General features: G+C 35.8%; 1 protein-coding gene across 15 annotated transcripts in view; it reads right to left on the reverse strand.

Moving 5' to 3' along the window:
• Window positions 1-14,072, reverse strand: part of PPP1R12A (protein phosphatase 1 regulatory subunit 12A) — a 115,497-nt gene that overhangs the window by 15,291 nt on the left and 86,134 nt on the right. For 12 of the 15 annotated variants that reach the window (XM_015857277.3, XM_015857250.3, XM_015857269.3 and 9 more), the window contains 8 exons: window positions 13,276-13,437; window positions 12,659-12,835; window positions 10,708-10,798; window positions 8,443-8,640; window positions 8,094-8,262; window positions 6,732-6,850; window positions 5,960-6,025; window positions 10-26 (listed from right to left, as the gene is read on the reverse strand). In XM_015857277.3, the coding sequence (XP_015712763.1) occupies window positions 10-26; window positions 5,960-6,025; window positions 6,732-6,850; window positions 8,094-8,262; window positions 8,443-8,640; window positions 10,708-10,798; window positions 12,659-12,835; window positions 13,276-13,437 (999 nt within the window). The remainder of the gene's footprint in view (window positions 1-9; window positions 27-5,959; window positions 6,026-6,731; window positions 6,851-8,093; window positions 8,263-8,442; window positions 8,641-10,707; window positions 10,799-12,658; window positions 12,836-13,275; window positions 13,438-14,072) is intronic. The other 3 variants (XM_085537620.1, XM_085537641.1, XM_015857260.3) reach the window with 1 other exon arrangement.

A 14,072-nucleotide genomic window follows, 5' to 3' on the forward strand; every position in this document is an offset into this window, starting at 1 on the left:
TGCACATACCTTGAAAGGCTGTCACTCTGAGAGCGGGAGGAGTAAAAAGAGAGAAGAAAAAAAAAGATCAAGTCAATGATTTAATTAAGTAAAATATGTAACAACCTGTGAATAAGCTTAACTAAACAGTTACATTAAAAGTGCATATATTATCCAGCACTACATACTGTAGTACTGTCAAGTTTCAATACTGTCATGTGTGGAACCAAACAGACATATTTGCCTTCTATGATTTCCTCCTTCTTATCAGAGGCATCACAATCTGAATCCTCTTTTCCTCCTCTGTATTCTGTAGCGCTATTAATAATGTTTTTGAAAAGTCAACTAAATAACGACTTCAGCTTAAAACAAAAATATAAGCTACAAGATCATTGCTTCAGCATCCCTCAATGGGAGATGACTACCTATTAAACCAACAACATAAAAAAGTACTTATTAGACTAAATTGAAATTATGTAATTTCATGCTTCATATTGCTTTAATTAATTCATTCACTACAAATGAATCCACAGGCACACAGCACACTCATTTCACTTAATTAAAAGCAATGACTTAAGAGTGAGGGAGTGTCCCCTAAGCATTACATCATCCATACAATCCTTTTCCCCCTCTGGGTAGTCAATACAAACTCATCATTTATTCCAATTATTGTAATAATCTTGGGTGAAGATATTGTACTCCAGAAATAATCCTCCGGACATCCTCCAATGATGTTCACTGAGCAGTGGCTGAAGCCTTAATCAGTGGTGATTCTTTTTTTCTTCTTTTTTTTGGGGGGGGGGTGGGGAAGTTGGGAGGTTGTAAAGGAGGTACAGAGGTTGCTTTCCTTTTAAGAAGAGACATTTAAAAAAATCTGCATAGAAGACATTAGTCATATTCTCCCTAACACGTTAAATTTCCCCCTTGACACCTTGAAGAGGACTTACAACATGTAGGCTACCAGAGAATGTGCAGCAGCCTATAGCCCCTTGTATCACAACAATGCCGTTTTCTGTAGGAGCATGAATAATGCTGAGAATTTAAGAGTCCTGTAGCTAGGTGTCACACAGGTACACACTGTTTTTAAGCTTTGGGCCACAATGGTTTTATTTTCCACCTATGAACCTGATTTTGCATATCCAATGATTTAAGTAAGATTCATGTGAGACCACAGAATTCTGCCATATCATCCACATCCTACAAAGAACCCTTCCCCACTGTCTGCTCCTTCTTTCTCTCTTCAAAAAAAAACCAGAGGAACCTTTGTCCTTAAGGACTAGGTTTTCTCTTTTCACCTTGAAGGAATGCCACCCAAACAAAAACGCTAAGCAGGTCCCCTCTAGCCTTTAGCTACAACAGCTATCACAAGAATTAAACCATTCCTACACTATTTCTTAACAAATGGGGTTTTAAGGCTGCTTTTCTTTGCATGTTAGTGGGCTCCCATGCTGCCGTGGGAATGTGAAAATCTCTGGGCTCTCCATTAACCTGCTGCAGTGCAGCTTCCTGAACGGAAAGCAAGTTAATAAGTCATACACAGAACACAAATTTCCAGCTATGCAGGGAGATAACAAATGAGATGGTGAGGTAAGAGAGTCCTGGAAACAGGGAAGCACTAATTGCCAGAGACAGGAAAGCAACAAACCAGCCTTTTCCCATTCTCCAGGCTGGGATGTCGATGCAGAGCAGCAGGGCCTGGTCTCACAGCCTACAGAGAAACAGGCCTCAGCAGCTTCTGCTTCCTGGGTGCTGCGAGTTCTGCATACACAAAACGGAGCAGACTGTGGTAGCCAAAGTTCCATCAGCAGCACACAGGAAGGCAAGAATAAAAATGTATGGGTCCTCGTGTATACAAGCTGAAATAACACACACTCCTAATCTTATACAATCAGCTTCTATAGGCCATAAGAGTGCAACCACCAAATATCTGTGTATTTGGAAATTTACAGTAAACTTTCAGGTATTTGTACTGCATTTGGGCAAGTTAGGATAATTACTGGTAATGGAAATGAAATAATCGAGTCAGGTGGAATTTTACATACTGTATAATTGAATGGTTTTGTAAAACTGCCACAGCCATGAAAATGAGAAACAAAATTTGAGTGCAACATTTAATCTGTATTAATAATGACAAATTCTTGTGTCTATTGCCACAGAATTAGAAAAGTTAACAATATTTATTATCCTAACATTGCTAACTTTCGCCTTTCAAAAGTTATGACCAAAAAAATAGGTCAATTTAATAATAAACTAACCAGTTGTAGTGCATATTTGAATTCTTATATATATATATATATATATATTAATACATCATCCTGAGTGGGGTGGGATGTTGTTTCGTTGTCTTCTGTTTTTTTTCACTCTGCCTCCACCCTTCCCACTTCTACAGGTGTCCTTCTCAGTATAGTTCAAGTGCACTTCAAGCTTCAATGCTAGTGAATGAAGGACAAACTGCTAATAAAGGCAATAAAATTTGAATCATTGCCATTTGATGTTTCTCCCTTACCCATTCCTGAACAGATTTTTCTTTATCCTTTTCCCATTCTCATCTCCTGCTCAAGTAGAAATAATTTCTCATTCACCACATATATTCTATATTATCTCCCCTGCAAAGACTCCCGTCATGAAATGCTTAATTCTCAAATACCTTTGATAATGTTTTGTGTGTTTAAATTCCACCCCATTTTCCTTGTCTCAAAGAAGTTACTATTTGTTCTTTTTCTTTCATTATCTCTTACTGTGCCACAGAGTGAATAAAGGGCACCAGTTTCAATAACAGCAGCCAGATTTCCATGAACAAAAGATGGCTGGAATGGAATGATATGGTGAGTCATCTGATGTAATATGGGGAATAAAATTTTTTACAAGAGCAAACACCACATTTTCCTCATTACCAAAAGACTCGATAACTCTGTTATACCTTAAGTCCTTTCTTTTTTGTCTGTCTGGTCAACATTCCACCGTTAAATCAGACTTTAATCACATATTCATACTTTGAACTATTTTTGCTTAAGGCCAAATAGCTAACCCAAATAACTTCAAAAAGCAAAGAAAACTTGTGAGTCTTAATACACAGACCAAGCTCTAATCAAAGTGAAATCTAATTACCAAAAAAGAAAATAATACTCTAATTCTTGAAAGTTCCATGAACAAAACTTCAATCTGTAATCTAAATACATCTTCCTCTTCCGCTGGCAAACAACCAGTTAATGGCACTGTTCAGGCATGTTTGACAATAGCAGGAGCTGTCTCACAGCTCACTTTGATGCATACATTCAAAGCTATTCCTTAAGGAAACTTACTAACAAACTGTATTTGGCAGTACTGTTTTCTCACCTTACTTGAGATGTATGGTGATTTTCCAAAACAGCTCATCTTCAGTGAGCCTATACTGAAGAAGACTGAGCAAGTCTGTATCCTCTGCTGTTCTGTATCTATTTAAATCCAAGTCAGATTTATCCATACAGAAAAGGTCGATACATACTTCTGGAATAGTATGGCTATGAACTGCATAGTTGCTAACTCTCACCTCTTTCAGTTGTATGATTTCAGACACAACTGTTCTCAGAAACCAAGTGATAGAACAAATTACACTAATAAGGTTCTTCAGTGCCCAAGAACAATGCTCTACCGATTTAATGCATTTATACAAAACCAGTTTATTCTTTCATAGCCTCAGTTTCAGAAAGAAACCCGTAAGATGAAAGCTGGAAAGCATACAAGCTAAAATGTAACTGAAATAGAACAGTTTGTTGCTTTGAGACTCTCAGTTGCCAAAACGATCTTTGAGCTTGCTTATTTTTCAGCTACAATCCAACATCATATTTCTAAGATTATCCTTCTGAAGGATTTTCTGAAACTAAACATGGCATTCTCAGTCCTTCGCACATAAAATCCCAAATAAAATTTCATTAAAACAACCACCAACTGTCACAGTGTTAGCACAATCTGACTTCTTTTTAATAGTTCTTCCCTATGGACAAATGATCACCTAAGAAACTGAATGATACTTCTGCGCAGGGAACAAGAAAGCACAAACTGAAATCTCTTTCAGGCCACTCTGAAATAAAAGGTATTTGTCAGGTTCTATAAAGATTTCAAGCTGGAAATTATTTTGTCTAAGACCTTTAATTTTCTATGTAGCATTTGTAAGGTTCATTCTTGACCTCTGAATTCTTGAATTACTGCCAAAACTCTTGGAAATTTAGTTAACCATCTTCTACCATTGGCTTGTAGTTTCTCCAAGCAAAAAAACACAGCAGCAGCACCGCATGAGGGAGTTAACAGAGAACTTCAGTATTTCTAGAGGCTTCTGAGAGCAGAACATCAAATAATCAGTACTGAAAAGATTAGAACTCCTTTGTAATTCCAGTTTATTCTACCTCTTTTCTCAAAATTGAAAAGGGTCCATCAGCAAATAATGATGAGTTTCCTACAACAAGCCATGCAAGACTTGTGTCAAGCTGAAGTAGATTTAGCAACCACAAAAAGGATTTGCGATTTCTGTCAAATAAAAAAAAATCACACACACTTTTTGTCAATGAATTGGGAAGAGGTGTTACCCTCAGTCTATTCCATTTCCTTATTCTACAAGTGGCAAAATAGCGCACCGTCAGAAGTAATGCATCCACTTCTTAGTTTATTACTGATAATCTCTACGTAGTTGCTCATCGAGGAAAGAAAAGCTAATAATGTTTTTAATTACGTTTTAAATCTCTGATAAACTGTACGCAAAGGAAAGAAATCACACCTTACTATGAAAACACTGCAATTACTGTGTAGAAATTTTAAGATGCCTCTCGTGACAGTGAGTTTGTTTCACATGTTTATATGTATTTCAGAGCTCTCTATTAACTCAGATCTGCCAATATATTACTGAACTACCAATTTTTCTTTTTGGAAAAATATATGCAGGCTGTGGGAACGCTTACAATTTGGAAATGGATTTTGTGCTACACTTTGAAGACATTCCATGAATTAGGCAGAAAATTCTATACCCTTCACTACTCCACCCCAACACACTCATCCTTTTTAACACAGATCACGCTTGTAATAATAGGCCCGATTTACCACATTTCACTGTGGTTTTACAGAGTTCTACTACAAGCATTACCTTCCACCAAAACAAATTTCTACAGAACAGAAGATGGGATAATTACAGATATAATAATTACAGATTTAACAACAAGTACTGGTGGGAGAAGAGGAACCAGCTGTACCTTTTGAGTTTTATTACTCAAATAATGACATATAATCAAATAATAGTCTGCTATACCATTTTATTGTATAGACTTAGTTGGTACTTCCCTTTGAAATTCTCTTTATCCTATTCTCATGCACAAATCAGTTTATAAGCATTTTTCCCATTAAATCAAGCCTACTGTACTGACTGCTACTGGCTTTTTAACAAGTTGACCATACTGAATTAGGATGCTCAGAAATTCTTCCATGTAGAAAACTGCTTTTCAACAGTTTTTCTCATATTACATCTTGATTACATTTTCAACATCACTTTTAATTTACATTTCCAAATTTAAATGTAAAAAGGTTCAGATTAATGCCTGGTCACAGGACATCATTTCACTGAAAATAAAAAAAGCAGATGAAACAAAGATATTTGCAATTTAGAAGCCAAAAGCTTTCTCCAGTTACTTGCTGCAACATGTCCATGACACGTATGTCTGAAATTTCACCTACACTTACTGGGTATTAATTCCACATAAGTCAAATGGAAGAGAAAAACAACTTTACTCATTGTTAATACATTTTAAATTGTTACCAAAGCCTGTAAATGCAAGAATACAAAATTAACATTAAACCTGCAAAGAAAATGGCACTGAAACATGACATCAATTTACGAATCACATAGTACGCATTACAAGTCCAACATGTGCATTGCTTTAATTGAATCCAACCGCAACAGAAATTATAACAGTCATAATGTATCTGTTAAAAAGTTAATATATATATTTTTAATTACCTGAGTTTCTTTCTTATTTGTTCCTTCTTCTGAATCAGACTGATGCTCTTGTTCATTTTCATCACTCTGGTGAAAGAGGCGAGAGAGGAAAAATAGTTAAGCAATTGAAAGCTTTAGGAGAATGTAATGTATTCTAGATTTTTTGTACAAAAAGCTAAGAGAGGTAGAATTCTACCTATCTAAAATCTAAAAAGCATACATGGGATATAAGATTAAAATTCTCAAACAATAATTATTTTCAGTACTAGCGGGAGAGGAATCAGAACTTTGCTTTTGGCACAGAAAAATGTTACTTTCTCAAAATTACATAAAAGGAAAAGACAAAAGAATCTGCCGAAACATTGACCATATCCCTTCAGATCTTACAACAGCTCTTTCAGGTATTAATTTGAACACAGTTCAAATTTAGCTATTTGTAACATGCTAGATAGTGAATCTCATTCTCGTTGCTTTGGTTTGCATGCAGTAGAAAATAATTGGTCACTGATTTTTTTCCCTTGAGATTATGATTAATATTAGGATTATTACAGTAGTCTAGAATTTCTTTCAGCATTATCAGCATAACCTAAGACTTCATTTTTAGTTTGTTCCTAAAAGCTTCACAACAGAGAGAAGCTTAGGATGCACAACTTGAGCAAGCACCACTTTTGCCAAAAATGTTAGTGGAGTATTCTATTATTCTAAACTACTTTCTAGTTTAAGAATATACTATACACATTCTGTACTGCTACAAATTAAGGTTACAAACCAGACGTAGGAGTCTTTCACCTACATCTTGAGTCCAAAATGAAACTCCTGTAGATCGTCGTTTTTCTCTTGGTCGCCGCCTTTCCCGTATAGATTTGGGCTGTGACTTATCTTCCTCCTTTTCTTCCTCTTTTTTGCCCCCTTCTGTTAATAACAACTTTTTGTTCATTTAAGTACAACACAATTTTCTGAAAATTATTGAAATATTTCTTAGTCTCTAAAATGTTTACAATTAATCACACAATCGTCTAATAGTAGGAGTTGAAAGGGACCTCTTTCCTAACTAAATAAATGCTTTTACCTTTGGTATTTAAGAGAGTAATGCATTTCTCCTCCAAAAACCGTACTTTGGAAAAAAACCTGCTGTAGGTAGCCAGTATTGAGCCATGAAAATCTTTTCCATAAAACAGTCCAGAAACAATTTCCTGAAGTAAGCATGCATTACCTAAAAATCTTATTCCAAATCTCAGTTAGAGGACAGCGAGGAAATCTTATCAATAAAGCTTAGCCATAATAACTTACAGAAAATACCAATGTAGAGAATATAGCAATACTGCTAAATAGCTCATGAAGCTTTTATCAACAGATTACTTAATCTGATCCTCTTTGTAACAAAATTATCAATTTCAATCGGTAATTGCATGCCTAATCAATAACTTGAGTTAAAGCATTTCCCGCAAGTTATCAGTGACAAACCCTGGAGAGAGAACAGGACATCAGAGCATGCGTCAACAGCCTCCTCCTTTGACAACTGAGCATTATGTTTTTAAGAATTATAACAGATTATTCACATTTGAAAAAAACTCTGGACAAAAGCTCTGAGCCATCAAAGAAAAGCATCCATTCTCTGAATCAAGCATCACTGTAAGATTTTATAAACCAGTCAGATATTTGATTATATTTTCTGTTAAGTATTATTGACTAATACCACGCTACCACCAGAGGTATCCCCCCTTTCTCCTTTGTTTTCATATGTGTATTAAACAGTCAGTTTTCCAAAAGCATTAAAGCATTGCTCCACTCCTACACCACAGGACTAAAACAATACCCAAATTATTTGGAAATTATTTAATCAAGTACAATTCCTCCTCGATACCTGCACATATTTAAACTCTGATTTGTGGTGTTTTGTTACAGGTACTGAGTGAAAGCAGAAATCAACTCAGATTCAAATATCAAAATACTGAAAAACACCACCAAGTCCTGAAAGTCTTTTTTCCCCTCTCTAAGTACAAGCTTTGGAATTTCTTACAGAAGTCGGAGCAATATGTATCTCTCAGTGGTCCACAAATCACACCCCATTTTGAACAGTTTTAAGAAACATAAACTTCCCTTTAGCAATTAAAAACAAGCCAACAAAAACCTTCACTAGTGTTATCATTCCTACCTCTCTCACTTTCCTTTGTTCCACTCCGAGAATAGGCAGAAGTTATACCTATAAGGCTGTTTGGTCTGTTTAGCTGACTTGAACTTGAAAGAGCGCTAGTGGAGGTGGAGAGCGAAGAGGTGGATGATGAAGAAGTCGAAGTTGAAGTTGGTCTATAGCGATGATATGGCTATCCAGCAAAAAAAAGTCAAAATTAATTTACAACCATTAAACATAAACCATAGGATATTAAAGCTTTTAAACAAAAATAAATACATAATTGTTTGCGGTAATATCAAAATTGTAGCATTACTGTTGGAGTTAAGATTCATATAATTTCTCTACCTAATGAGAGTCATCATGAAAATACCTCTTCAACAGTTCGGGAATATCTTTGTCTATAATCATCATCTTTAGTTTCAGATTCTTTCTTTTCTTCTTGTTTTTCTTTGTCTTGCTTTTCTTTCTCTTCCTTTTCTTTTTCTTCATTTTCTTGTTCTCTGGTTCGTGTGGAACGACTTCTTCCTATAGTTTTTTCAGCTTCTTGAAGATCTGTCAGTGTTACACCCTGTGAAAACAGCAAGCAGTACAGTATATGACTTCATTTGTACAACTGCAGATACAAATGTATTATTTACATACAAAATTCCATTTAAGAAAATTAATTATAGTATCTACATATTTTACCCATAAACTTTTCTCTCAAATACTGGAAATGATATCAGTACTTTTTGATTAGCATCCAGTGTTTGCTCTAATGTGAATACCACAGAGTCTTCAGTAACACCATTTTTAGTTGAACTAGTACATAAGTATCAAGTAGGAGATAATGTAGAAACTATCCACTACATTGCTTCAATACCATCATGAGCATAATAAATAATTTGGAAAGCCTAAAAATACAAGACTTTACCTTTTTTCAGAAATACAGATGCTTTACAGATTCACTCAATGGAAGTGGATTTTTAAGCTTAACAGCACATCAAAGAAATACACTGATAGCACCAGAGGAAGATGTAACTAATTCCTTATTTCCTTGCTATTCTGAGGCTAAAAATCAATTTTCAAATGATCTCAGAAAGCCCATGACTTCCTATTTACAGAAAATTTCTCTGTACTGCAGTTTTCACCTTACATATCTCATTGAGACACTGTTCTCTAACAGCACAAAAACAATCCTGACCTACTCTCCAAACCCAGCTTCCTAGTTCATTAGTTATTTGATTGCTTTTTATGTTAATAATGCTTTAATATAGCAGTTCCTTGCATCTTTTTCACTGCAAAGATCTGGAGTCGTCTGTGGTTTGCCAGTCTCTCAAGGCACTGGATTAATATCAAGAGGTTAAAAAGAAAAAAACAAAACATGTCCAAACATGGATCTCTCAATAGGAAGAGTTACCAGAAAATTTGAAGGGTTTTAAATTAAAAAGGCCCTAAAGCAATATCTGTAAATCACAGTTATAGATTTGGCCTTAATGCAGATCAGGATATCATATGGAGTACTTCTTGTTCTGTTTTATCCAGGGACTATCTTCCTGATTGCTGTTTATCAGCAGAACTAAGGAGAGATAGGCAGACACACCTGACAGAGGACTGTAAATGATAATTGCTCCAGTGCCCACGGAGCATTCAAGTAGTCTTAAGACATCACCTCTTTTGCTACTGTGACATCCTTTTCTGTGCAAAGTTTGCACTGGTTGCAATTCAGTATGAAGTAGTTCTGGCAGAAATTGGGAAGAACCACCAAATATATCAGTAGGTAAACTGAGGGAAACTCTGAAACTGAGGGAAACTATGAGAGGAGTTAGATTTCAGAGTAGTTGTACCAAAAACCTCTTCCTAGCACTTTTTTGTGCCCACAGAAACTAGGTTGAATGCAGTTATTCTATGCCACTGATACTACCAGTTATCTACATGTTTGGTGCTGGGGAATAAGGTCAACCAGGGGATAGGCCTGAGTAAGGAACTGCCAAGATAACAACAGCCAAAGCAGCTGAAGCAGAACCATAAAACGGGGATACAAAGAAGCGCTTTGCCAGATGCCCCATGATGATATGATTTATGCAAGGGAGGACTCTGGGAGTGGGAAGGGTCCTGTGTGCTTGGGGTTGTGTAGTGGGTGTACAGGACATGCAGGTGTGGAAGCCATGCTGGTATATAAGCCATGTGATGCAGCAGTTTGTCAACTTGATCATATTAACTTCGACAGTCCATTCAACAGAAGCCTTTGAAACTTAAGGAAGTGTAACTACACTACTCCAGTAAAATTTTTTAACAGAAGCTGTTAGTTTTTGAAGAATTAAAAGTTACTCTATATAACATCAGAAACAACTAGTTGAGTAAGCCACTTTGACATAATGCAAACAAAAACTTCTTTTCAGCAGCTGCTTCTCTGCTTTCAAACTTGGATTAAATTTGTCTTTGCTGATTTGAAAAAGCTACTTTCAGAACACAGAAAGGGCTCCTTAAGCTTTCATGAGAGACACAGGAATAGAACGTATTTACTTCACCTGGTAAACGTCATTTCTGTCTGGGAGACCTGTTTGTTATTTGAAATTTAGTGGGAATCTACAACTTCACTGTACTTTGGGAGCTGTATGTTTCCATATATGTAGAAGCTGTAATAAAATTATACCTGTGTAGATCTTCTGGACTGTCTTGCTTGCCTGGATCTGGCTTTTCTTTGGGACTCTGACTCTTCATCCCGTACTGGAGTGAGGTATGATCTAAAGAATTAAGTACAAACAACTTGGCAAACGATAACTTTTAAGACTTCTAAAATCATCGAATGGTCAGAAAAGTACAACATGGTACGACAAAAACAAAGCAGGTAGAGAAAACCTTTGACTGTATGAGATGGATCACATTTTAGGCATTTCACCCATAGCACTCGTTAATCAAGATGGCAGCCTTAAAACTCAATTAAAATACTCAATTTCCTATTAATTTAGATTTGTTTTTCTCTAAATGTAATTACTTCGGTCACAAGCCACAAGCTTTAACCTAACTAAGACAGTAGGTACAACATTCCAAGCTTGCAAATATCTGCATATTGCTCAGTAGTAACTGTTGTACATACTCTTATCCTCCAAGAAATAAAGAATTTTAAAGCTTGGTGGAAGAAAATGAAAACTCAATACTTGTCATGTGCACATTGGAAACTGGCCCTCCATGTGTATGACTCACAGGTCAGTCATGCAGTGTTATTAAAAATATACAGATTTTACAGATTCACATTGGTCATTCTTTTTCCTATTTCTCTCAAGCAATCCTGAAAATTCAATAAAGAATATAACTTCTTTAATACATTCAAAAATCATTACATACTTCATTACTAAATTGGTTCATAATGCGTTTGCTTCTTATATATTATTTAAAATGCCACTTCAACATTCTTCACAAGTAACGCACTTTCAGCCTATAGATGTGGATTCATCAACTTCATTTCTTAAGAAAATACTTAGCATATAATATTTCAGAGACACAACTTACTCATGTGCATATAAACATACATAGATACACATACACACAGAGATACATGTATCTGTATATATACAGATAGATATGCATGTGTACATATTTAGGGTACGACATGCACACAGTAAATATTCAAATTTCACTGATTTTTTTTTTGAGACTTAATGGCTATTTTAATATGCCATCAAGAATATACCTACAACGATATATTATACAATCAGCACTGATTAATCGGATTAAAAACAAAGAACTTCAGGCCGACTGCAGGTATGTAAGACGTATGTAGTATACGCGCATTAGTATACATACATTAAGTGAGAGCAAACGAGACAGTGAAAGCCTTAGTTCTACATTTTCTTGCTTTTCTGGCTCATCTGATGCTGAAACAGCATTTACATTTTAAAATTAGAACTGTTTTTTGAAACTGCTATACTTGGTTGTTTTTGCTTTGTCAAATTTTATGAAGGAAAATGTAGCTTTTGATGATGGCTTTATTTAAAATGGTTGTGGTGCCTGTGGGCACTTCCTGAATCACGGTGGAGAAGAAAACACACCTGTATGTTATGTTTCAAATGGAAAAGATCCTAAATGATGGAATGAAATGAATGAAGTTAAATACTCCTTTCTCAGTAGTGTCAGGCATAAGATGGTGAAAAAAACCCCACATATTACACAGTAACTTGTCAGCATGCCGCCTTTGGCACAGTAGCTCAAAAAGCAGCAATGCACTCAAAATAAGAAATTACTTTTTTCTTTTTTTTAATTCAGTGTTTTCTATGTAGTCCCATTATGGGTGTTTTTAAGAAAATCCATGTAATCAATTAACAAAAAATGCAAATAAATTATTACTGCATATGAAATGAGAACCCAAAGACAGTAAAAAATAAACAGAATTGAACTTTGAAGTTTCGTGGATGAGATCCACCAATACTAAGGTCTCAGATAACCTGAGGCATGTTGTAAATTGTTTCAATGAACAGCAAGCAAACACCACTCACCGCTCTACATACTGTACTATCCCAAATTGTGGTAAGCGACACATTCCTTTAAATAAGAAAATAAGATTACTTTTGTACAAGAGCAACATTACTCGTAGGACCTTTACACACCTCCGTCTCTCCCTGACCTCTGATGTTGAGGACACAGTGCCAGAAGTAGCTGTAGTCATGGCTGTGGTAGTGGCTGCAGCATTTACAACAGATGGTGCAACAGGAACCGTCACTGCTGTGGGAACACTGTCCTTTTCTTTCTCAGTACTATCCTCAGCCCACAAACGATTTGAGGTACTACAGCATAACAAGTAGCAACACAAAAAAAGAGAAAAGGAAACAGCTAAACAATGAAAGCACTTTACTGAACAACTAATAACATGTAAATTGAGGGATGGATTTTTTTAAAAAGCAATCTGAGAAATGTCTCTACGGTGAAAGCTCAACTTGAGCTATTAAAAATGATCTGATTAGGAACTGAAGAGTTCACAACAATTGAACTCTTCACCCTTATATTGGATTTCTTCTTTTAGATCAACATGGCTGTCACTTTACAGTAGAAAGCCATTCACAATTTGAGCCAAATTGTGTAAAATTAAAAGAAATTGAATGGGAAAGCGAAAAAATCCAGAGCCCCAGGATCTACTAAACAAGAACGCATGCACGTACATAAGCACACAATAGACCTGACAAAAAAAAACCAACAACAGCAATAAAAAGTACACTGGTAACACTACCTGCTTTGTACACCTGCTGAAGTTGAACCCGTTGTACTCTTTGTAGTAGTGTTTGCGCTGGCAGGCAGTGTTTTCTGAAGACCAGCAGAAGAGGTAACTGTTGATGCAGTACTTGGAACATTAGAACTAACCAAATCATCTTGTCTTCTACCAAAGGAGCCACTGAAGGAGAGACATTTACAATTTATGCACTTGTATTACATATCTTTCTTTGTTCAAAAAATATCATGAAGCTGTGAATGATTCATTAAACTCCTGCCTGACCACTCTGTGCCACAGTTGAGTCTTTCTGGGGCAAAGGAAGCATTTTCCAAAGCAATTTTCTTCGTTATTCCATGGAGTATGACTTGTAACTTACGGCTTGTGAAGGCAACAGACCTGACCATTTCTCCACAGGAAGAGAAGATAAAGAATGACATTTCACTGGTTCACGTGTTACTGTCTTGACTGCATCTACTGAAATACTGAAACAGAGTCCCCACTATCCCATTTTAAACTGAAAATACAGAATTTTTCTCCACAGCTTCTCAGAAAACAAACCCATTGTCAATGCCACTCCTACAACAATTTTCAAAAGTTTAAATGTGCTTTAAAAATAACAACAAACAAGCAAAGAACAAAACTCTTCATTAATCTCGCACTCATGCTTTTCCCTTTCTCTTCTACTTTTAAAAACGACAGCAGTTTCCACATTTTTACCCATGAGTTCTGGCTGAACATGTTTTGCATTATGAAGCAGGATGTTTTCACATGTTAACTCTAGAAGTTAAGACAGTTAAGACAAAACATCACATTAC

This window comes from Coturnix japonica, chromosome 1, assembly GCF_054131305.1.
Source record: "Coturnix japonica strain WE chromosome 1, WE-NBRP24, whole genome shotgun sequence".
Taxonomy (NCBI): Eukaryota; Metazoa; Chordata; class Aves; order Galliformes; family Phasianidae; genus Coturnix; species Coturnix japonica.